Source organism: Manduca sexta, chromosome 24 (assembly GCF_014839805.1).
Source record: "Manduca sexta isolate Smith_Timp_Sample1 chromosome 24, JHU_Msex_v1.0, whole genome shotgun sequence".
NCBI classification, from domain to species: Eukaryota; Metazoa; Arthropoda; class Insecta; order Lepidoptera; family Sphingidae; genus Manduca; species Manduca sexta.
This window is the reverse complement of record NC_051138.1, coordinates 3,382,040-3,406,961: the sequence shown is the minus strand read 5'-3', so window position 1 is coordinate 3,406,961 and position 24,922 is coordinate 3,382,040. Positions and strand designations below refer to the sequence as shown.

Genomic DNA, 24,922 nt, shown 5'->3' with positions numbered 1-24,922 from the left:
AAACTATTATTTAATAGTCATCAAGGTATTTCACAATATTAAAATATAAAAACATTAGTAACATTGATAAAGCATATTTAACAAAAACAACATTACTAAATTAAAACAAATGAGATCAAAATGGTAGATGAATGAGCGAGATCTAATCGAACTTTGGTCCCAACATAACTCCTTCTATTTCAAGTGTGTCTGGATTTTTTATAACGTTTATAAAGCCGTGCTGTTTTAGCTCTGAAACAAAAAAAACATGTTTTCAACGTATTCGAATTGTTATTAAAACTGCCATACACTGTAATTGTAAATCTATATATATAAAAGAAAGTGGTGTTAGTCACACTATTTATAACTCAAGAACGGATGAACCGATTTGGCTGAAAATTGGTGGAGAGTTAGCTTAGAACCAGGAGACGGACATACGATACTTTTTATCCCATTATGAGATAGTATAAGACCCTGGGAAGGTTATAGGCTACGATCCCGGGAAAATATATAGTGGGACTTTTTTCCCGGAAAACTCCTTCACGCGGGCGAAGCCGCGAGCAAAGCTAGTATCTAATAAAAAAAGGAAAATTGAATTATATTGTCAGTTATGTTTTTGTAATCGTTTGATGAACAATGAAAAAAAAATGGAATTTGATTTTTTTTAACTTGTTTACATAAGTTTTATTTTCCTTTTGTTTAATATAAAATATAAACTTACTCAACATGGAGGTGAAACACCTTGCAGCAATGATTTTCTTATAGCCGAATATGACTGGTCCCTTTGCTATGAGGTTTCTTACAGTGACCGGCATCACTTCAGCCTTAATGCACTTCAATATCTTTACCATGGTGCCCTCTGTCCCCCACTGATCACTGCAAAGAAAGAAAATAGGATATTTGTAACCGCCCGGAAGACGATCACCATACACAAAGTTTAAAACCCGTTGTAATGACTTAATTAAGTAGTCGCGTACCGAGATCAGAATGTGCATATCCGGTTCCAAAGACCTAGTTTTGTAAATTAATTAATACAAGTAAAATTCCAGACAAAAAAAACTTTCCAGAGGTGATCATTCAAGCCTAGGAAATATTCCAATACCTAATTTTCATTGCATTGATGATCTCTCAAATTCTGTTTTCGGCAATCCTGATAATACGATATACAATAGCGAAGCTATTTATTACATAAGTAACGTATATTTTTGTGAAATTATAAACAAGTGTAACCATACACCGATGTTGCTAAATAAATTGATGCAGCTCTACCATCTAGCTTCAAAAGCGAAAATTCAACATACCGTATAAATCTCTTCGAGTCTGTCGTCTGTTCCGAGTCTCCGAGAGACACCCTAGTTCTATCCAAACTGCCCAACGGCGTTTCAGAGCTTTCGCTCCTATGCCTTTGAGATTTTTGGGTAACCGCTCGCTGCTCTATTTCGACCGGTTGATACGTCTCTATATCCGCTAACCCGGCTTGTTGTAGCATCACTGTGACGCTTTTCTCAGTATCTTTAGCGGTTATGTTTTCTTCAACTTGCGAAATTTCCTTTAGAACTGTACTTCGTCGTGCGCGTTTTGTTGGCGATGGTTGTTCAATAGTTACGTTTTCTTTTTCGTTTTCTAAATAGAGACAAAGTTAATTACGTTCGCGTTAAAAATTTCAAACAATGAATAAAAATAATAATAATATTATCTAAAGGTAAAGGCTTTTACCTGAAATCGCAACGGGGGATTCGGTGGCTAGCTGCTGACTTATTCTAAATGAAATGTATCCCGACTTTTGTCGTTTCGGCTGGAAGTTAAGATAAATGTTTAGAACATTACCAAAATTTAATAACAAATTAAATACATATAGAAAACTTACTGTGGTCACGATTTCTGGTTCACCCGTACGCTTTCTTGCCTGCTGTGACAGAGTCTCAAGTTTCTGCGTGGGCAGTTCCGATATATCAAGTTCTTGTTGAGGTACACTCACTCTCGGTGCGGTCACGTCCACAGATCTCGTTGAGATGTCGACTTCAGCAGGTTCTAGTTGCGGCGCTTGTGTTTTGTCGTGGGCAGTCGGTTCCTCGACCTCCTCTATTCTCTCGAGCACGGACCTCGTGTACATACGATGTCGCTCTCTTGCTTCCTGTAACATGTTTTTTACTTCAACATAGCTATAAAGCCATCACTTTATAAGTTAAACGGGAATCAATTCGTGAAGGACTAAAAAGAGGTATGGTCACGTTCTGTATGAGACGTTAATAGTGTTCTGCTACCCTTATCCCACTACAATACGGACTCGCCGTATTACAATATTTTTTCAAGCGAGTAATTTCTTGAATTCAGAAAACTAAAACCATAACATTGCAACTTTTGCATCTCATTGATCACACATATAGTGTCAGTCTTCAAACAAAAAGAAAAATCTTGCAATAATCTGGGAAAAGGCCCCGCAAAATCAGCCCAAAACCTTAGTCAAGGACGCCACTAAGCACACATTTACATACTATCACATGTCGCGAAGTAAATCAAATTAAATCTATAAAATTTACCTCCATTTCTCGTTCAGGCAGCGTTCGTGTACCAACAACTCCGAGATTTCGTATGAAGAGCCTGGTGATGTCTAGATTCAAGTTGGAGCTGACTCTATCACCCGCGTGGGTCGGCCGACTGAAGTACACGTCCCACGGCACGCGCAGATCCACTATGTCGTCTGCACTGTCCTATTGAGGGTAGTTACATAACTGAAATATTTGTTATAACGAACAAATTATGATTAAGTGTATGAAATTGTGTAGTGAGTTAAATAATTGTTAGGTACATGTTGTATTGTGTTGTGATTCCTTTATTTTATAATAAGGATTACAGATATAGTTGTATTAATTTATGTAAACTGATACTATTAATGAAAATAAAATTCAAATACCACAGAACATTTTTTAATATAACACCGTTTTATTGGCTTTATGAAATATTATTTGAATGTCATTATTATCTACAGTAAGATATTTAACCAGTATTGCTTTATAGGCGTACACACCGCAGAGGCGTTTTAATTTATACAATAAAAAGTTAATTTAAAGGGGTATTTTGTGCAATCTTTTTTATAGTCAAAAATACCATTTTATTGATTCTACTAAGTATAAAATATTATAATTTATGAAATGTTAATCCTTATTAATATTATGTGTACCTATGTAAAGTAAGTGTACCGTACCTCGCATCGCAGCTCCACAGCAATATTGGAAATTCTGGCGCGAAGAAAATTTCCACTCAATTTAGTATTCTTGTCGATAATCAATTTGTTTTTAAATTTGCGTCGTTTCTGCCTTGGCTCAGTTTCTTCTAATTCCTGCACGATTACGAACCATTATTTTAAAGACCTAACTCAACACTTAAATCCTAAAATCTGGGCCTAACCCTAAACTTTTAAACCTAAAATCAAAATACTCATTATTCTAACTAGGCTATGTTTAGTGTAATATTGGTAATGAAACGGCTATTTTCCGATATAAATGAGCATGCTTTGCAAGTGCGGATTAGTTGTTTCCGTATTATGTTATGCTCTTTCACTCGGCGTGTCGCGCGGAATCATTTTCTTTTCAATAAAGCGAGTGCTACGTCAGTATAATGTAAAATAGCTCTGATGGGGTAGATCTGTATACATTATCAGAAAACAAGTTTGTATTATTTTGGATATTTTAAATAATTAGGTAAACTAATCTTTACTACTAAATGAAACATAGGCGTTTATATACCAGAAATTGTTTTTATCTGGTTGTAATTTTACTTAATTTTAGCCCTGAAGTATGATGCAAGGCGTTTTCACCTACAACACTTACGTATAAGAGCCTAATTCCACCAATAATAATACCAGTCTTATGCCAATACTGTCACTGCTAAGCTCGGGCCTCTACTACCGAGGGTTTTAAGCTTTAGACCACCACGCTGGCCTCATGGGACACGGGCCTCCTCTACTACTCAGGGTTTTAAGCCTTAGACCATCACTCCGGCCTTCGAATTTACAATGAAAAATTGTCATGAGTGAAGAGGGTCTACTTCGAAAAACGAACGTCAAAACGTCTGTCCGAGACGAAGAAAACACGAAATTCGGACTTAACTCTACTACCAAATAACTTTTGATCCGTCACCGTTCTGTAGCTTACCTTAGTGGTAGGATCAATTCCCCTAATTTTTTTTGAAGAAAGCAGTGGATCTTTATCCCCGCAGATAGTCTTAAAAAGGGATGGCGAAACCCCATAAGTTCTTACAAATTCCATGTCTGAAATATTGCGATGAACGGATCGGATCCAATCCGTAACACTTTGTAGTAACATAACGTATAATCCGTCATCTGAAATTACGGATTTCGTTTTTCGAAATAGACCCTCTGGTCTCCTCACGAAGTTTTCCTTCACCGTTAAATAATAAACAATACACCTACAAGTATACTTACCTCTAACTCAACTTCCATGGGCTCTACCCGTTCCTGAACAGCTTTTGTGGTATCGACTTTGGAGATAACGACATCTTGTTCCGTTATTTGCCTGGTTTACAAAATTAGTCTTTAGGAAGTACAACAATCATAGTGATAATGGACACGAACTAAATGATAGCTATAATGGTGCGAACTTCTAAATACTTTATGATAGTGTTGAATACACACTTTAATTATAATGAGGTAAGTATATGTACATTTTATTCTTTATACATAACGAATTATTGTTATATCCCAGGCCGAAATCGATTTGTAAAGCGTACTAAATCGAGATTTTTTTTAGAAAACATTAAATTTTTATGTACTTGGTCTTTATAAAAAATTTACAACATTTCACCATATTTAAAACTATATTATATTTTTTGTTCATCAGAAAACTAATTACTTACATTAAACAATTCTTAACTGTATTTTTAAATGGGTGACAGATGTTGTGGTAAATACGAGTACCTATAGCTCAGCGACATTTCAAGTGTTCTTTAAAATCACCGAGCAAATTCCTCGGCGATCCGTCCGATTTATAATTTTGCTCGTAGCTCGTCTCTTACATGTGGCATATTAAATTAACCATTCAAATACCCAGACTCTCCAATTACATCTTCGTCTATGTTTTACATAACACTATATGAAGCTAAGCTAACGTATTGTGTGTCGCCGAAATCGAGTCGCGTAAGTACATGTTATTTACCGCGATTTTAAAGCTCGTACGTCTCTCACTTTAGGGTCGAACTTTGTACAGATTTTAACCTTGGGACTAAGTAGGATATAAAAGGAATGATGGTATAACATTAATGTAGGTGAATTTATAAAATTACGCAATTATTATGATACCTCAATACGTTTACTAACATTTCCGATTGCTGGTTGGGAGCTGGTTCAGGATTCGGGAATTCGGGTATATCGGGGATTTCTGAGGAATATCGGTTTAATGTTTAGAAATAACATTATATGAATGGTGGTTGTTATACAAAGGATTTTAAGCAAAAATTAGGACATTTTACTTGAGTTCATAGACGATAAAAAATAATAATGTTTAAATGCGGTAAAATACTATGACTACATTCTGTATATGCGTGCATTGGAGTCTAGTATTAAGTAAGCATCCTTAATCGTAATATAATAAATTATAATTAAAGAAAACTAATTTATGGGACTGAAGGTGAGGAATTTTCAGTAAGTAAATAAATTCTTAGGTACCTTTTTCAATATCAGGCACTGGGAGTACCCCTTCTCCAGTAACTGCAATTAAAGTAGACATTATTTACCCTCGTTTAATCAATTTAATAAAAATAAGAGTATCGCCCCCTAACACATGGCACGTGTTCCGTCCGACAAGCGAACATTGGGTGCCATGATTGCTCTTCTGTCTACCAGGGATACAGGCGTGCGTGCGTGCGTGTGTGTGTGTGTGTGTGTGTGTGTGTGTGTGTGTGTGTGTGTGTGTGTGTGTGTGTGTGTGTGTGTGAGAGAGAGAGAGAGAGAGAGAGAGAGAGAGAGAGTGTGAGTTTGCAATATAAATTGTGAACTTTTATTTAAAATTTAAGCATGATCTTTGGTTGGTTAATTAACTTGGATTCCAAAAATTAAAGCCTACATTTAAAAAAAAAATTAAATAAAAGCTTTAAATAATCCTAAACACTAATTTATTGTCTCCTTCGAAATTCTATCGAAAGTAATGTACAGTGCTGTGCCTACATTGTAAATTTTTTCAAGAACCCATCGAGACGGTTTTAAGTGGTACGAGCACATTGGCGTGAAAAATCACCTGCTCCCCTTTCTCAGTACCTGTAGGTTCTAGAATCTAGATAATTCCATACAGTCTGTAACTAATAAGTGCCATTGTTTGAGGACACTATCGAGACAGTGCAGGCACGTAACGTTTGACTATAGTCATTAAGATAGGAACAACGGACACCTTAATATACTTATAGGTACATGTAAATAGTCGATAGTCCAGATCCCACAGAAGGTACGAATATTATACCTTGGATATAAGAAGTTTCGACACTTTGAACTTTGTCTCACAATAGACAAATCCAAAACAAATATTGGCACGATTACTCGATTACAAACTCGCGAACACTCATTTTAGGCTTCTCGTCATCCGGGGTGCCACATCTGTGTAACTTGTTCTACATTTGAAATCAAGCGTTGAATCTCCGTGTTGCCACTTTGTAAGTAGTTTTTTAAATACTAATATTACAATGAGAAAGAAATTGATTTTGTTATAAGTAGTTCAAAATATCCATAATCAACTACTTAAATAGCCAAGAAATATATACAAATATATTTACCTCCCCCAAACATAGAAACATCATGTTCAGAGATCCTCTCCATCTGTGGATCGAGTGCCAAGCGCGACTTATCTTGGGTCTTATCGTGCGATTTATCTTGAGACTTATCCACCAACTCAAGCCCACTGTGTTGTATAGCTGAGCCTTCGGCTTGCAACATGAACTCTAATGTGCGTTCGGCTAACATTGGCATCGCTTGTTCCGGGTTTTCTTCACCGAAACCATCCTATTTTTTCGAAATATATTTAAACTAGCTTTTGCCCGCGGCTCCGCCCGCGTTATAAAGTTTTTCGGGCTAAAGTTTTCCGTTATAAAAGTCACGCTATATATTTTCCCGGGAGCCTGTGTTCTTCCCAGGGTCTCAAACTGTCTCCATACCAAATTTTATCCTAATACGTTGGGTAGTTTTTGAGTTAAACTCAACGTTCGGGCAGACCGATGCAGCGGGGGACTTTGTTTTATGATATATTTTTATAGAACTTTTTAAGAGGAACAATCCCGTCATACATTATTGTTGCATAACTTTAACCGTTTACGCAGCGCACGCAACAGAAGCTCTCAAAACTAATAAATTGTCCCCGTTTTTGCATCATGTTTTATTACTGCTCCGCTCCTATTGGTCATAGCGTGACGATATATAACCTATAGCACTCCAGGAACAAAGGACTATCCAACACAAAAATATTTTTTCAGTTCGAACCGGTAGTTCCTGAGATTAGCGATTACAGCTCCGCTCCTATTGGACATAGCGTGATGATATATATAGCCTATAGCAGCTATACTCTAAGTGTGTTCCGCGGAACCCTAGGGTTCCGTGATACCTCTGTCGGGGTTCCGCAAGAATTTAGAAAAAAAAAATCAAAACACCTCTCTCAATAATAATTAGTAACTGTGACATTGTACTTTTATTATGCTGATTAATAAAAAATACACTTATAAAAACAATTGTTTTATTGTAGGGTTCCATCAAGTATTTTGCTTCCCAAAAGGGTTCCGTCATTTAAAAAGTTTGAGAACCACTGGCCTATAGCATTCCAGGAACAAAGGGCTATTCAACACAAAAATAATTATTCAGTTCAAACTCCTAGTTTCTGAGATTAGCCATTACTGCTCTGCTCCTATTGGTCTTAGCGTGATGATATATACCCTATAGCACTTCACGAACAAAGGGCTATCCAATACAAAATGATTTTTTTAGTTCGAACCGGTAGTTCCTGAGATTAGCCATTACTGCTCTGCTCCTATTGGGTATAGCGTGATGATATATAGCCTATAGCACTCCACGAACAAAAGGCTATCCAACACAAAAATATTTTTTCAGTTCGAACCGGTAGTTCCTGAGATTAGCGATTACTGCTCCGCTCCTATTGGGCATAGCGTGATGATATATTATAGCCTATAGCATTCCAGGAACAAAGGGCTATCCAACACAAAAAGAATTATTCAGTTCAAACTCCTAGTTTCTGAGATTAGCCATTACTGCTCTGCTCCTATTGGTCATAGCGTGATGATATATAGCCTACAGCACTTCACGAACAAAGGGCTATCCAATACAAAATGATTTTTTTTAGTTCGAACCGGTAGTTCCTGAGATTAGCCATTACTGCTCTGCTCCTATTGGGTATAGCGTGATGATATATAGCCTATAGCACTCCACGAACAAAGGGCTATCCAACGCAAAAAGAATGTTTCAGTTTGGACCGGTAGTTCCTGAGATTAGGCATTACTGCTCCGCTCCTATTGGGTATAGCGTGATGATATATAGCCTATAGCACTCCACGAACAAAGGGCTATCCAACGCAAAAATAATTTTTCAGTTTGGACCGGTAGTTCCTGAGATTAGCCATTACTGCTCCGCTCCTATTGGGTATAGCGTGATGATATATAGCCTATAGCACTCCACGAACAAAGGGCTATCCAACGCAAAAAGAATTTTTCAGTTCGGACCGGTAGTTCCTGAGATTAGGCATTACTGCTCCGCTGCTATTGGGTATAGCGTGATGATATATAGCCTATAGCACTCCACGAACATAGGGCTATCCAACGCAAAAAGATTTTTTCAGTTTGGACCGGTAGTTCCTGAGATTAGCGCGTTCAAACAAACAAACAAACAAACAAACAAACTCTTCAGCTTTATATAATAGTATAGATTATGTACAGCCTGAACGTATTAGCTCATACGTGGATCAAAACTTTTTGATAATAGAATATAATCAAAAAATCAGTTACCATCTGGAATGGGCGCCGCCAAGATTACTTTTAGGGAGGTGCATCTGCATATTTTTTTTTTCAAATATAAATCGCTCGGGTAATTGCATATGCTAAACCATAATAAAACCTCTGTGGCCGATAGTTGGCATTGTCATCTAATTATTTTTATTTGTTACGGACAGGGCGGTGCACCCCTCTCCCGGCGTCCATACCATCTGGTGCAGTAGGTCCACTTCGCAGTGTCCATATAAAAAATAAATATAGATATATATATTGAGTTCAAAAAGTGCACAATGAACAAGCCATGTATTATGTGCAGCGATTACCACCATCCACTTTGTGAATTTATACATTTTTAAATGACTAGTTACACTTAAGGACTATCATTCATGCATTAATGTTATAAATGTATTGGGGAAATCCCCTTATGTTCCCCTTATGTTATTAAATCAAACAATAAGCTGAAAATCTTACATTAATGGGTTGTGGATGGTCAGGTATGGCAGCTTCCTTTAGAGTTATTTCTTGGATATTTGAGACCACATTGCCACTGTTCTAAAAAACCAAATGCAATGGCAAAAGCTGTACTATATTAAATATTAAAACAAATATGTAGACATAAATATCTATAAAAAGGTAAGTACACCGGGGTGGGTTTTTTTTATTGATACTCTTGTATTAAAAATTTTATACTGATCTAATTTGTTGGTCATATTATAAATTATTTTCAATTAATTAAATCTGTTTTTTATTTAAGTAACTGCATAATTATACCCATTTAACAATACTATGTTTAATTGAGTATCAACTCTTAATTCAAAATGAAAAGTAAATTCATATTGGCAGCAATAATTCAATTAATTTCCCCCAAATATAAACATTTTTAACTATAAGTAAAATCAGATATACTTGAATCATTTCCTCAATCCGCTGTTCATTTTCAGGCTCCTCTTGTATTAACACCTGCGGTATGTCTTCTATTAGCAACTGCTGAGGCGCAACACTTGTCGGAGCTACTTTATGTATGGTCCATCTATTGTAGATATTGTAGAAGATAGTGTTATAAATTTGGAAAAATAATAGCTAAGTGTCAAGCATCAGTTTAGATAAAAAACAATTCAAAATAAAATTAACTTACTTTCTATTCGTATTTTTAATGACATGGGCATTTAACATGCAGAGTTCGCCTGAAATTAAGTTAAGCAGCATTTAGTTATGAACACTTTTGAATGCTCTTCTTTTATACAACTTTATGAAAAAATAATTACCTAAAAACACTGTGACTTTTTTCTGGTAGAGTCTTACTAGTCCTCGCATTAATTGAGAGCTGAGACGTAAAGAAAATCGGTTCGTAGCTCGGCCGGACTCATTCGTCATTACGTTCAACAAATCGTCACTGTAACATCACGAATAGGTAACATGCCTCTTCTTATATACGTTTCTTTGTAATATTATAGAAAAAGTATTACGTTACCATATTTTACGGACGTCCTGAGACCAAAGCTGCCGATGAGTTATTGTAGCAAAACGTAGAGGCCAGGAATCTGCAACCCAGCACAAATAAAATCTTCCACCTCTTTTCAACGAGTCCACTGGGTAAAACATTTTAGCACAACGATTCGTATTATTTTTATCACAGAAGTTAAAATTATTTTCTTGAAACTTTTACAGAAATTGTATTCGTTAACTAAAACTTAAAAAATGTAACAAATCAAGGAAATGACGCTTGTTTTCCCGCCTTTATTAAATGTCACAATAACAGGAAGTCGCCAATCTGTAATATTGGCGATCCGCTCAATTTTTTGAGCACATTATGGCAAAAAGACGTTTATGATATGGTCACATCCACGTTACACCCGGGATGTTGTATAATTTATATATTTTTTTACTACTGCACCGCTTTTAAATTTAAATATTCTGATTTAATGATAAATTGTGTAAAAATCATATTTTATAATAAATGTACAGAATTAATTACGAATACGGGCGATAGAGTACATAGTCCTGCAGCATAATATGCACTTATTATTTTTCTAGGCGTTTAATAAAAAAAATGTGTCGGAAAACTCATAACGCCAACCAGTTCTTTTATATTGATCAATACTTACATACAACGAATTTAATTCGATCGGTTTTAAATTGATATTTCCATCAATTGCATCGATAAAGCTAAGTATATAATGTCATTATCCCCTTCCCTGTAGTGTGGTCGGCGCAGGACACTTATACCATCAAGTAGCAGTAAGTATTGGACTTAGTTATGCCTGACATCAACCCTGTCTCGAGGATCTAGTGGGTAAAATCGTGTTAATTTTCTTTTCCGGGTGATTACCCAGTGTTGCAACTTATACAAGCTTGGAATTGATGCCAGGACTGACTAGTTTGCAGCTAATGTACTTATTAGGTCAAGGGTTGAAAGTTCAACTGAAAAAAATATTACTACAATACTTTCTTTCATGTGTGAGCAGTTATATAATTAAAAATGCATTTTTATTAACCACCTAATAATTTATTAAAGATTAATATTGAAAACTACATTGTAAATTCAGTATTTGGTTTCTTATTATTTTGCTTAGTATTCATATATCAATGTAGTTGAAAGTGACTGACAATGACAATGACAGAAATACTGTAAATACAAATAAGCTAACTCGAAATTTTGCATTATATTATGTCCAGGATGTTTATTTTTATAAAGCAAGTTTAGACAGATATAACCTCTATTGATTATTATTTCACCCATATTTACATTCATAAACAAATTAACACAGGCATACACAAATAGCCCTGGAAACTCCAATGGCTTAATATTTATACAGAGTATTTAAACTCTTTTCCCGCCGTCTCTGCAGCCGCCTTCAATCTTGCTAAACTTGTTTTGTTGATATCTGCTAACTGCAATCCTGACTGCACTGCCTTCTCTAAAACCTTAAGGGCATCTTCCAAATTGTTTTCCAGTACATGGTAATTTATTAATCTAGAGTAGGCATTGCCGAGTGATGACGGTTGTAGTACTTTGTTAGTTTCAAGTGTGCTTATAAGTTTCTCAATAATTTGTGGGTCTTTACATGTGTGGCTTGCTTGTAATAATCTCCTGAAGATAACAACTGGTGCCTTTATAAGATATTTGTCCCAAATTTCCTGTGCCTCTTTGTCTTTACCAGCTAGAATATATTCCATCCATATAAGATTAATTGGAATATTGTCACCTTTTGTTGCGGCAATTTCGGCTACTTCTTTACCTGAAAATTAGAGTATATTTATTAACTATGATACACTAGTAAGAATGATTTAGCAAATGGAGGGATCATAATTAATTATTGTTAAATAAATATAATGATCTTTGACTGATTTCAGTATGAAATATAAATACAAAAATAATTGGTACATTTAAGATTAAATATTGATAAACAATTTACATTTTTTGATATCCTCAGGTTTGTCAATTATTGAAGCCAGGGCAGTGCTTCTTGGAAATTTGATTAGAGCCGTCTTTAATTCATCGTGTGATTGTGCCGCTTCTACTGACTGAAGTAGATTGTCGACATGTTGCGACGCCGCACCTCGCTTGAACACCGCCAGAATCATCTTGTTGTCAAACGCCAATCGCCGTCTCAAGGACTCATTAATGTATTTGCTTAATTGCTGAATTTTCTCAACCTCACCCGCCTCACCCAGAGTTTTCAATAAATACTTCAAAACCGTGTGTTTTGGCACATTTCCAACTTCAAAAGCTTTTAATGTTATGTCTGTGGCCTGATCCAAATTTCCTTCATTAATCAGTGATTCGATTTGTGAAGACACTGAGTTTTTCGTTATGCTTTCACCTGCTTGTGTCTGATTAACTTTGGCATTTGTTTCTTTTTTACTTCCATTTTTCTTAAGTATTTCTTCAGGTATTACAAATGGAACATTTCTATTCTTCGATTTTAAATGAGCTCCCAGGTGTTGAAGGAACTGATCGCTTGGGATTTCGCCATCTTCTTGAAGTATTGTCCAGAGACCAAGGGCTTTGTCAGTTTGGTCTTCCTTACAATAGCTGATAAGTAGATGGTAGAAAATGTTCGAGCGATCGATGTGTGATAATTCACGTGTCGCCTCGAGGAGTCCCTCGAGATGTTCTGACTTCCCTTCCTGTAATACATAATATAATACAATTTATTCATTGTCATTTTAACACTTTTTAACTCAATAATTGTTATTTGAGTTTTAAACAACATATGAAACTTACAACATGCTAGTGAGTTATCATTATTACATATCTTTACCTCAACATATCTCTGGCAAGCGTTTTCCAAGCGGCGATTGCGCGTCTGCAGGCCGGGCGTCTCCAGAATCCGACGCGCCTGGCGCAGTCGTCCGCACTCAACGAAGGCTAGGACCAAGTCATGGAGTATATTCACTTCACCATGGATCTGCAAATAACAGTTTTCAATTAGAAAATATATATTTTTTTTTTCACGTACATCATGGTCATCTGTTGTAAAATGTCACATATATTCATTTAACATGCCCAGAAAAAGTGGCAATGCATTTAGAACCACTTTTTCAAAATGTTTCAATGCTATTCAAATCACTATTTAATAAATAACTACATTGTGCTGTACTTGGAATCATTTCGTGCGATTGTAATTTTATCATTATTATATTTCATATTTAAATTTTCGTCGATGTCACGACTTTGAAATTCTGTCTGCTTTATTCAGATGTATATGATATATGAGAGCAATTCACACAAAGTGAAAACTCTCCACGCCACAAAACACATTGGTAAGAAGCATTTTCGAACATTCTTCTTTTATAATATAGTCCCCTCACTATTGCACTTACATTGACCTTATTACATCCATCCAATCCCGTTTAGTTAGGCACCTAAGTATATGAAATGGTAAATCTATGTCAAAATATAACTATAGACAGAAATATTTTAATATGCGAACCCTTAAAGATTTACTACAAAATTAAATATCCCACCTGAGTGCTAATATCTGCCAGCCATTGCAATTTGTTAGCATCTTCCCGCATGATGAGCACTTTCATCAATTCTCCCTTCCAAGGGGTGCATCTGTATTGCTTGCAACAATGCTCAAATTCCTTTAGTGCACTCTCCAAGTCATCTTTCAGCATGTGCACTTTAATTAATGGTCCTAAGATTACATTTGACGGCTCTACATAATTGTTTTCAATCAGAATATTGGTCATCTCTTTCACCTGCAAAAACGTAATTTAATACTTATTAAAAAAAAACTTAAAATGTAAAGGAAAATAAGTCCCCATGTCAAATTTTATTATAACACACCTTAACCTCATCCTTTTTCTCAGCCAATGTGTTCAACAATTGCCAACATTTGGAATTCAACAAGAAGCCTGCGCTTTCCAACTCACTAGGCCTATTATCCTTTAATAATTGAACTGCTTCGTCATACCTATCGGTTTTGACCAAAGCATACGCCATTATGATACTTTTAAATCTGCTAAATACGAAATTTGGAGAGTTAGCTAAAATTTGATCTTTACATTTAAGGGCCTTATCAATGTCACCGTTTTCACAATAGAATTCAAATAGTTGAGAGAGCAATCCATTTGATAGTGTAAAGTCTGTCGATTTCAGTTGTTCTAGGAACATATCTAACTTGTCCACATCATTGTTTTTCATGTACGCTGTGATAAGCTGCTTACGTATGCGGTTTTTATAGTTGTTATCCGTATCATTAATCTTAGCAAGTAATTGTTCTAATTGAACAGGTGAACGAGGGAGTCCACTTTGACGACTACTTTCTATTGGAACAGCCTCAAGGTCGGATGAAGTCAGTTTTGACAGCAGATTCGATTGATTTGTGGTCATATTTTCACCAAGGTATTGTTCAATGGCTTCAGCAGTTTCCGTTGAAATCCGAATACCCTTAGCGTATAACGCTTCTAAAAGTTGTTCACGCATTTCGGGAGCGGAAATATATTTAATACCAGTTTTAACGATGCGACCAACTTCGTTGATATCATTGTCGTCTTCTTGCACGTCGTCGTTAGCGGAATCTTGTTCCGTTTGAATGTTTGTTGGCTTGCTACTTATCACATGCAATATGGTAACAAATGATTTAATATCTTTAGTTTTGTTCAATGCGCCAATAAGAGACCTAGCAAATAAAGCGTATTGGCCTCTCGGTCTGTATTGTAACGCGATTTCAGCCGCCTGTTTTGTTTTACCTGATTCCAATAATTCGATGATCAAGTTCCTGGCAGCGAGCATCACAGGCACATTTGCTAATTGAAGCTTAAGTATAACTTCGTGAGGTTTATCCTTGCCTATTAAGTAGGGTATGACGTAATCCCTAAGAGCTTCACCAGATGGCGCAAGGCCCTTAGTGGTCATATTCCTGATGATCTGTAGGAGTCCTTCCTCGTCTTTTTCTTTTCCTCGATGAGCAAGCAGTGGCCAGTAGTAATGCTGTCGAATTTCTACACCATTTTGATGTAATTCATCAAATAATTTTTCAGCCAACTCTATATTGCCTTGTTGGAGTGCACATTCCGTAGCAATATACAGGGCATTGGGTACCAAATTTTCGGACATTAATTCTTTGCATGACTTAACTATATTATCTGAAGATCTGTTTAACCGTAGGAGCTGTTTGATAAAGAAAGCTCCCTTGAATGGAGTATCACCTGTACTTGATGCCCTTGGCATTGTCCCCATTATTTTCTTGGCTACATCGTCATGTCCCTTGTTTAGCAACCTAAGAATAAGGTTGCAGACATCTTGATTATAACCAATACCTTTTTGTAAATGCTCAAACAGCTGATCTACTTTGTCTCCATGACCACCAAGTGTCAGATGTTCAATGATGTCTAGAATATCCTGTAAAATATTAAAGTAAATTAATTTCTGATCTAGTTCCAAATTATAAAAAAATAATGGGTGGAACTTAAACACAGCAATAACTCATTTCAACGATCTCTGGTATATGGAAAAGCATAAAATTTATCTATAGAAAATGAACTGACTATCTTATCAGCAAACAATCAATGTAGTTGGAAACTCTTACCTTATCAGTCATAAAAGCATCTTTGTCTTTGGCCGTTTTGATCACATTTTGCACACCGTCAATATTGCCTTGCTTTGCATATCCACATGCAAGTAGAGTGTAGGTTCTGTTAGATGGTTGGAGACCAGCACCAGCCATAGTTTCTAAAACGGCTTTAGCGCCGTCTGTGTCTCCATGGAAAGCGTGGCCCATCACAAGAGCATTCAATACTGGCTCTGAGACTGGCATGTGAAGCTCACGCATTTTTTCCAGAACTTTCGTTGCACCCTCAACATCACCTTCTTGGCAGTACCGCCACATGAGTCTCTGGTATGTGACTCTGGAATAAAAATTATGAGGCTGGATTCAAATTGCTCAATGCACCAGAAAGCTTACAAAATGGTGTAGAAGTTGAGAATAGTAACAAGTTGTGATAAGCCTATTTCATAGAAATGAGCACACATGGAAATAATTTGAAATCATTGGAAAAAATAATTTGGGGACATTATAGGCTCCTTTTTCCGCACTTAACCCTTAATGTAATCAGGCCATTGTGTGTTTGGGAACATGAATATTAATCCAAATGAGAAGCATTTCTGAATAGCTTAGGCTGATTCTGGATGGCCTGAAACATTATTATTTCTTTCATTAATAAAGGCACAATAACCTATTGGTTATAAGGATTGTTATCACTTGCATATAGTATTGCGTGCAGTGTGAAGAATTTGTTAATTATAATTTAATTATCAATATACTACTAAAATTAGTTAAGGTCTTCCTATTATTGTCTGAAAGGATAAATACAAATTGAAAAAACCTTATCTCTTATAATAAATTATTCTTTTCATTTTCATATACATACTAGAAAAGGTTTCTTGTTTTATAATAAGAAGTCATATTTTAATAAGTTCCTTTTTTTTAAAATAGTCATAACATTTTGTTAGAAGTTACCTATTGGGTTGCAAGCCTTTCCTTTCCAGTTCCTCCAGGAACTGAGCGGGTGAAAATGGATGTTCATTTTCTACATAAACCCTGAGCAATGCATTGTAGTGTGATATGTCCATTGGGATGCCTCTCTCTGTCAATACTCCCCATATTTTCTGAACAAGGAGAGTTCTCTGCTCTGGTAACTCTTCCGGGACTAACTCACCTGGAACATAATAAATAACTATATTTTAGCATAAGCAAAAATTATAAGATCATAAATAAAAAAAAAGAACTTATTTTATTGTGTCACAAATTATTATGTTATATTGTTAATTTCTTATTTAAGGTATGTATTATTAGCAAAATACAATGTATAATTCCTTTTAAAGTGACTATAACCTTTAGATAGAATATTTTGTTGTGAATAACCACTGTATTTATCGTTCGCTTTAACGGTGAAGGAAAACATTGTGAGGAAACCTGCACATCTGAGAAGTTTTCAATAGGAATTTTGAAGGTGTGTGAAGTCTACCAATCTGCACTAGGCCAGCGTGGTGGACTAAGGCCTAATCCCTCTCAGTAGTAGAGGAGGCCCATGCTCAGCAGTGGGCAAGTATATAATACAGGGCTGATATTATATATATTATTATAACCACTGTATAGAAAAAGCTTACCGCAACATCTAATTACAAGAAGAGACTGGGAACTAGTGATGTCATTTTTGGACTGCAATTCATCAAACACTTCATCAATGTCTTTCTTAGTGATGCGCCCAAACCTCCTCACTTCAGAGTCTAGTTTTTGCAGCAGCGGTTCCAAACTCTCTGTTTTCTTTGTTGTGGCATAATCTCTCAGGAATACACTAGGAAAAATTGGAATTAATAAATACAGTCACCTCACACATAATGCTAACACCAGTTTTGTGCTGTGATTGTCACTAAATTCTTAATACCAAAAAGTTAAGACAATACTTATTATAAAGTTTATTCTGGTAGGAACATTGAATGTCAGGTATACTTGCACAGATTTTTTGTACACATTATAACTAACTACAGATTACACAGATTCTGATTTTTAGAGAAAAACATCTATACACGTATATTATTAAATTATGTTCAGTTTAATATATAAGCAATGCACAGTATTTTTCTATGACCCAATTCGTAATACAGGTAACCCCAAAGTAAGCAATAATGTGTGATATAATCACAAAGATATTAAGGTAAATTCATAAAACTACGCACAATGATGCCTTCTATATGGTATAAGTCCTATGTATATTATATATACTTACTTGTTAGCTGCACACAAAGCCTTCGGATTAGCAAATGCATTGGCTTCTGCGGTCTTAGCTGAGTTAAGAATTAGCGTCCTCGCCGCACCAGTAAAGTACCGCACAAATTTTGTAGATCTCAGAAGCGACGACATCGTTGCGAATTTTTTAACACATTAACATTCACAGCTGTATTTTCACAAAAAATGCACAGAACTTTATTACAAACACTAGGTTCCTTCAGTGGGTTTCTTGCAGAAGGATTTAGAGGTTATTTGTTATGTCACTTTATTTTTTTTTTAGTTGCCGAGGCGGATTTTCTATACTGCCATCGTCCAACAACATATTTGTATGCTTTTTGTCTTATTTATCATAAATCCGGCATTTGATGCATGTAAGTAATCTTATGGTCTATCTACAGTCTGATAACTAAAATTTAAGTCTATCAAATATTTTTTAGGTATAAGACAAAAGTAAGCAGCTCGAAATGCGTCCATTGATCGAATAGGAACGTACATCTCGAATAGTACATCTCGAAGGTAGTAGGTACAGTCAGACCCTAATTAAAAGGAAGACGTTTCTTATTATAGTTTGTAATTGGTACATTAAGCTTTTATCTGTGTATACATAATTTTTCAGTACGGACAAAACAACACGGAACGATTTATAATTGGCTGACTATGTAAGTATACCACCAAAACTTTAAACAATTGCCTCAATCGATTTTGGTCCTCTGCTAGTAATGCTCGTCAATAATAAAAAAAAAAATGTATAGAACATGTTCTTCATTTACAAACAAATGAAACTATTTTTATATATATTCCCTCAAATAGGAAGCTTTTAATCATCTAAAACCTTTCTATTTGAGGGAATAAATATAAAAATTCTCTCAAACATTTGAGAGAATTTTTCTTTAAAAATACAAGGTAAACACAAAATCATAAGTAGAAACACTGGTCTGTGGTCATCGATGACAGGTCTGACAGAGTGTCACTGTTAAGACAAGAAACTCTTTGATCTTTGGTAATAATCGCTGAAGCCGGGACGTAGGTACTTTGATAAATAGATAAAATTGATTTAAACCTCCAAGAGTAAAACTTTTGTTAAAACCTCATTTTTACAAAAAACTAAAGCTATAATTTATTTTTCATTGAAATTTCAGTTTACCATCCATTTATAAGTGTATACTGGATATCCTGAAATGGTGAGTTATTAATTTTCTCCAGTGACATTGATTTGACCTTTGTTATTCTCGTAAACAAAAAAGTTTTTATCCTACGTGAAAGAAACTATAAAGGACGACCTTGTTGTTTTCTCATGCTTGGTCTGAGCTAAACTGTACAGGTTTTAGGCAAATATATTTTTAAAAATACCAAAGAGGTTATTATGGCTGCCAAGTAGGCATTTAATTGTTTTATCTGTTAAAATGATCTTAGATAAAGTTGTATCATTTTGTTCATTATGTTTAAAACTCAGTTTAAAATTGATAGTACCATAATCACTAGTTAGTAAAATGTCATCTATTTGGTGCTGTAGACCAACTGCTGCGGATTCAGATATTGTTATTAACAAATCAGTTTCCATGGTAACGTTTTTTTAATTATATAACTCGTCGCAATTGATATCGAAAAAGTTCTGCAAGTTGTGTAATGTTGCAATATTTGCTCAACTATTCAAAGTTATGAGTTACTGTTGTATCTTTGGCAACAATTCTTGGCTGTAAATGCAGTTTTTTTTATGTTTACGAATGTTATTTACAGACAATTTGTGTTGATATTTCATGAAATCTTACATAAGATGAACTTTGCTACATTTCATTTTTAGAGAATTTTATATCTATTATTTTCTGTATGCAATTTAATTCTAATTCTAGCCATAGACTGATTATAATTCCTTCTTTGAATGTCTGTATAATAACACAAGAAAATAAAATAATTTACAGAAAATATAGAATAATGTCATTTACTGATTTCAAGTACCAAGGAATAAACACAGGAATAAAAATAGCTTAACAGAATAATGACTCTTCTTGGCATGTACATAATATTATAGACACTTAATTCAAAACACTAGATTTCTACAATGATTGAGTTGTAGTTAATGCTACATTTAAATTTATGTTGTAAATTTGTCTGGTGGTAGTTAAATGAAATGTTTCACATAAACTGTTCTTTATTTGAAATTTAAATTTGAGTTAAATTTGTACATTAATTACAAATTTAAATTGGTTAAAATAATTACATATTAATCAGAACCTTTGAAATTGGCATTGTTCTATAACATATCACCTATTTTATTATTAAAGAAAATATTTGGAATAGTGATCATAAAACCAATATTATTGTTTTTCAGGCTGCACCAATCAAAGTAGTTGTGACGGGCGCTGCGGGCCAGATTGCCTACTCACTCCTTTACCAGATTGCCTCTGGTGCTGTCTTTGGCCCAGAGCAGCCAGTGTACCTGCACCTTCTCGATATCGCTCCCATGATGGGTGTCCTTGAGGGTGTGGTTATGGAATTGGCAGATTGCGCGCTCCCACTTCTTGCTGGAGTATTGCCCACAGCTAACCCTGAAGAGGCTTTCAAAGATGTTGTTGCCGCCTTCTTGGTCGGTGCTATGCCCAGAAGAGAGGGTATGGAGAGGAAAGATCTCCTTGCTGCCAATGTCCGCATTTTCAAAGAGCAAGGTCAGGCTCTCGATAAAGTCGCTCGTAAGGATGTCAAAGTTCTCGTTGTGGGCAACCCTGCTAATACCAACGCTTTAATTTGCTCGAAGTACGCCCCATCAATCCCCAAAGAAAATTTCACAGCTATGACTCGTCTTGACCAGAACCGCGCGCAGTCCCAACTCGCTGCTAAAGTTGGAGTTCCTGTTAAGGATGTTAAGAGAGTAATCATCTGGGGTAACCACTCTTCGACCCAGTTCCCTGACGCTTCTAACGCAGTCGCCACTATTGGAGGAGCTGAAAAATCAGTGGCACAAGTCATCAATGACGATGAATACATGAAGGGTACCTTCGTCACGACTGTACAGAAACGTGGTGCCGCAGTGATCGCAGCAAGGAAAATGTCGTCCGCTCTTTCTGCCGCTAAAGCAGCGTCGGACCACATGAGGGATTGGTTCTTGGGCACTGGTGACCGATGGGTGAGCATGGGCGTTGTCTCGGACGGGTCTTACGGCGCCCCTCCCGATGTCGTGTTCTCATTCCCTGTCACCGTAAGCAACGGCCAGTGGAAGATCGTTCAGGGCCTGACAATTTCCGACTTTGCGCGCCAAATGCTTGACGCTACTGGCAAGGAGTTGGTTGAAGAGAAACAGGAGGCCCTCGATGTTTGCAAGGACTGAGTAAATATAGATATTTAAGCAATAGATGTCATGCATAGACATAACATGTTTTGTTACTGATTGGCAATAAATTGTCATTGTTATAATTTGGTTATTGTAATTTAATCATGGAAGGTCATAAGATCAAGTGATATTATTTAAACATTTATTTTATCATTATGTTTAGCTCTACAAATACTTGCAGAATTCTCATGCATTAAATGTTTTGCGACAAATTTATTGAGATTCGTAGCTAGTAAGTAATATTTCGTTTTTCTGTCGAGTTTAAGATCGTTACAATATAGTTTCCGATATTTTATCTATTATGATATCGTTTTATTTATCGAATTCCACCTAATGTAAATGTTTACGCAATAATTTGTCAGATATGGATTGATCAGTACTTACTTATATTATTTGATGTAATTTTAAACAATTGCGTCATTTTCTAGCGATATCTAAAGTCCATTTGTTTAGGTACTGGTTAAAACATTACGTAAGTAAATAAGATGTTCCACGTTGGGACAAGGTTTATTGTTGACCTTTCCAAATAATAATATTGTGTTCTCTGTAATTATATAAAGTTTTGAGAGGAATTACGTTATTACAAAAAAAAATATAGGTTATCAGTGCTTTTAGTATCTGATTTGCACTGGCGCTGCTTTTCTAAGGAAGTAATATGGCGAATACTAGCTATCTTCATAAGCTGAAATTTGCCCCAAATTTGCAGCCCATAGACGTCAGATGACATAAAAAAAAGAATATTTCAACAAAACTAGATCTTTCCCCTGTCTTGTTCTGGCTACTGGCATCAAAAGGCGAACACTGTCTCCCCAAAAGTGTCGTTTCTGTCGCCCAAACTACGCTATGCCATTGGACTCGACTGAGTAAAACATTCCCGTAAGAAAATTCCGTGCTACTGTTATAGAACAGGATCAACTAAATGTTTGGACGAAGGTGGCTGGAATGGGTCAAGTGGTATCTCTTATAGATTATAGAGGCGTGAGTTTGTGCTATGAACATCTCTGAATATGACTTTCCTTTATCAATTGATTGCCCTTGATGTCTTCAAATTAATCCAGGAAATTTGATAACATCTGCTGAATACCAACCAACATAAGTAGGTAATTATTTTATTATCTTTAACGAAAATCGAATAAATATTTTGTTAAACAAGAATATAGGTAAGTCCAGAAACTTCGTAAATGAGAGTCCGGTTTCGTAGGTGTTGCTTTTTCTAGGCATATTTGTCGCTAAACAGCATTATAAAAGTATTACAATAAATTGAAATCGGTGCCATTATTGAGCGTCGTGTTGTCTCGGTGAGATTGTCGCAATGCAGTTCAATGCGGTAGTTTTAAATAAAAAAGCCGAGTACTTACTCGACTAGAGCACACATTACGCGTTTTAATTTGATAAAAAATATGTCTTAATCATGGCATAATATCTAATCTGGCATGTTATAAGTACGTAGGTATCTATAGGTGTATAAACAATAATATGGCATTGATATAAAATTACATAAGTACTTAACCATTTTTTTCGCGATTAATTTGTTAATTTTTTTAAGACTGCGGCCTTCGTTTTCACGCAGCGGATATTCAACTAGTCGCGGTGAGGTCGCCCCGTGAGCCGGAACGCTGCAGTCTTCGAAACGTCAGGAGTACAGAAAAAATTACATAATAGCAAAAACTTCGTTAAGCAGTTTTATTGTGTGATCATAAATCATTATAATAATTGTATTGCTTATCTGATGCACGTGATCTTTTAGATTCAACTATTTACATTCGTAAAATGAGACTTGAAAAATGCTTTTATACTCGCAAGGTCTTCCCCTGTATACATTTTTTTTTATCAGAGCAGTGAAGTTCTAATTTATATTTAGAAAGTTACATTGTGACCAATTTTATATTATGTTGAGTATCGTAAGAGCGACGACTTGATGAGGTTGCAAGAACACGCTGGACACTGGCCGCTTTTGACAGGTCCGTCTGGAAATTATTAGGGAATCCCTGGGTTCTTATCCAGGTTCCAGATTCATTCCAGTTCCAAGTTCAGCAGAGGACTTCATAATATGGCTGATGATGATATTTCTCTATTCTTTTATACTGCAATCAAACATTAACTTGCAAAGAGATGTGTGGCAGTGCAGTATAGGTAGGTATACAGGGTAGAATTTTGAGACGGGGCAATTTGCGCTGCTACTCTGTTGTAGTTACAAAAAAAATCTTAGGAGACCTTCAATCATTTTTGAAGATAATATTAAATCTGCGTTCACAGATTTTGAAACGCTAATTTTTGTAAAATCTTTTCAGAGTCCAATCGCTTCTGTTTCTTATAATATAAGGATCTAGAGTCAATAGGACCAATGGTGGTTAGAGCACTTAGGGTTAGAAATTGCTAACAATTTTCTTCGTCAGGTATTTCGTAGCGATTTCAATTCGCTTTTAAACACATTTAACAAACATTCTGATCACGTTTCTATTCGCTCGAGTAGATTAATAAGTATACGTTTTGTAATAGGTATATCGAAGTAGTATTTTTATAATATACAAGATCTAGATCTTAAATTAATACTTGCCTAGTTTTCCATGCCAAGCGGCAAGGAGTTTTATGATTATATATAAAACCAACATCTTACTTAATTATTTTTTAACTTATTACACTGCAAAAAGATCATCCTCTGATATTTAGGTAGGTACTTACCGGCGCACAATATGGATGCAGAGGGGTTCCGGAGTCGCGGACGCAAAAAAAATCCGCTCCTAAGTACCGGAGGACTATAAAATAAACATTTCAACAAAACCAAAATAAGCGTTACAGGCGAGGGAGAGTCCGGTTAAAAAAATGGTGTGAATAACAATTCGTACATTAAGTACTCAGATGGCATTTCCATAACAAATTTGCAGTTGCAAGAAATTCACAGACTAATCTAGAAAGACAATATCGTGAGATTAGAACCGATTCCATATATGTATCAAAATTTTCGCACAATTTTAGTAAGTATTTGACGGTAATACATAATATTATGTATTTGGGTTTTTGAAAAATCTCACCATAACTATCACGATAATTGCGGCCCACATATGTATAACTAGCGTTTCCCGCGGCTCCGCCCGCGTTATAAAGTTTTTCAGGCTAAAGTTTTAAGGCCCGGGACCCTATGTTCTTCCCGGGGTCTCAAACTGTCTCCATACCAAATTTCATCTTAATACGTTGGGTAGTTTTTGAATTCAACACGTTCAGGCAGACAGATGCAGCGGGGGACTTTGTTTTATAATATATTTTTTAGAACTTTTTAAGAGGAACAATCCCGTTATACATCATTGTTGCATAACTTTAACCGTTTACGCAGCGCAAGCAACGGAAGCTCTCAAAACTAATAAATTGTCCCCGTTTTTGCAAC

The 24,922-nt window shown here is 35.7% G+C and overlaps 3 protein-coding genes across 5 annotated transcripts; 1 reads left to right on the top strand and 2 right to left on the bottom strand.

The window, feature by feature from the left end:
* Positions 1-2: 2 nt before the first annotated feature.
* On the bottom strand, positions 3-10,823 carry LOC115440640. Its single transcript, XM_030165032.2, has 16 exons — positions 10,445-10,823; positions 10,239-10,366; positions 10,109-10,157; positions 9,880-10,003; positions 9,445-9,525; positions 6,760-6,985; positions 5,663-5,704; positions 5,297-5,375; positions 4,424-4,514; positions 3,185-3,319; positions 2,520-2,690; positions 1,847-2,113; positions 1,696-1,774; positions 1,281-1,602; positions 701-855; positions 3-231 (listed from the first exon to the last, which is right to left on the bottom strand). Exons 1-16 carry the CDS (start codon positions 10,573-10,575, stop codon positions 143-145), a joined length of 2,169 nt encoding a protein of 722 aa, XP_030020892.1. The 5' UTR covers positions 10,576-10,823; the 3' UTR covers positions 3-142.
* A 634-nt stretch (positions 10,824-11,457) lies between these two features.
* LOC115440648 (leucine-rich PPR motif-containing protein, mitochondrial) lies at positions 11,458-18,347 on the bottom strand. The gene is made up of 9 exons (XM_030165043.2): positions 18,214-18,347; positions 17,594-17,781; positions 16,944-17,142; positions 16,014-16,332; positions 14,270-15,826; positions 13,945-14,181; positions 13,239-13,385; positions 12,390-13,104; positions 11,458-12,212 (listed from the first exon to the last, which is right to left on the bottom strand). Exons 1-9 carry the CDS (start codon positions 18,345-18,347, stop codon positions 11,782-11,784), a joined length of 3,927 nt encoding a protein of 1,308 aa, XP_030020903.1. The 3' UTR covers positions 11,458-11,781.
* A 786-nt stretch (positions 18,348-19,133) lies between these two features.
* On the top strand, positions 19,134-21,842 carry LOC115440651 (malate dehydrogenase, cytoplasmic). Of its 3 annotated transcripts, none has more exons than XM_030165048.2 (3): positions 19,134-19,242; positions 19,355-19,396; positions 20,545-21,842. In XM_030165048.2, exons 2-3 carry the CDS (start codon positions 19,394-19,396, stop codon positions 21,535-21,537), a joined length of 996 nt encoding a protein of 331 aa, XP_030020908.1. In that variant the 5' UTR covers positions 19,134-19,242; positions 19,355-19,393; the 3' UTR covers positions 21,538-21,842. The 3 variants fall into 3 exon arrangements, with proteins under 3 accessions (XP_030020908.1, XP_030020909.1, XP_030020907.1); XM_030165049.2 differs by having other exon boundaries at positions 19,142-19,238; XM_030165047.2 differs by lacking the exons at positions 19,134-19,242; positions 19,355-19,396 and adding an exon at positions 19,663-19,777.
* Positions 21,843-24,922: the final 3,080 nt, after the last annotated feature.

Excerpts from the sequence above, each read along its gene's own strand:
- LOC115440648 (XM_030165043.2), bottom strand. The coding sequence starts at position 18,347 with ATGTCGTCGCTTCTGAGATCTACAAAATTTGTGCGGTACTTTACTGGT. Across the intron at positions 13,386-13,944 it reads TGGCAGATATTAGCACTCAG|ATCCATGGTGAAGTGAATAT; the intron begins GTGGGATATTTA and ends TGTTATTTGCAG. Across the intron at positions 13,105-13,238 it reads CTTGCCAGAGATATGTTGAG|GAAGGGAAGTCAGAACATCT; the intron begins GTAAAGATATGT and ends TATGTATTACAG.
- LOC115440651 (XM_030165047.2), top strand. The coding sequence starts at position 19,706 with ATGTCATCTATTTGGTGCTGTAGACCAACTGCTGCGGATTCAGATATT. Across the intron at positions 19,778-20,544 it reads TTAACAAATCAGTTTCCATG|GCTGCACCAATCAAAGTAGT; the intron begins GTAACGTTTTTT and ends ATTGTTTTTCAG.
- LOC115440640 (XM_030165032.2), bottom strand. The coding sequence starts at position 10,575 with ATGTTTTACCCAGTGGACTCGTTGAAAAGAGGTGGAAGATTTTATTTG. Across the intron at positions 10,004-10,108 it reads ATTAAAAATACGAATAGAAA|ATGGACCATACATAAAGTAG; the intron begins GTAAGTTAATTT and ends TATCTACAATAG. Across the intron at positions 856-1,280 it reads GACTCGAAGAGATTTATACG|TGATCAGTGGGGGACAGAGG; the intron begins GTATGTTGAATT and ends CTTTCTTTGCAG.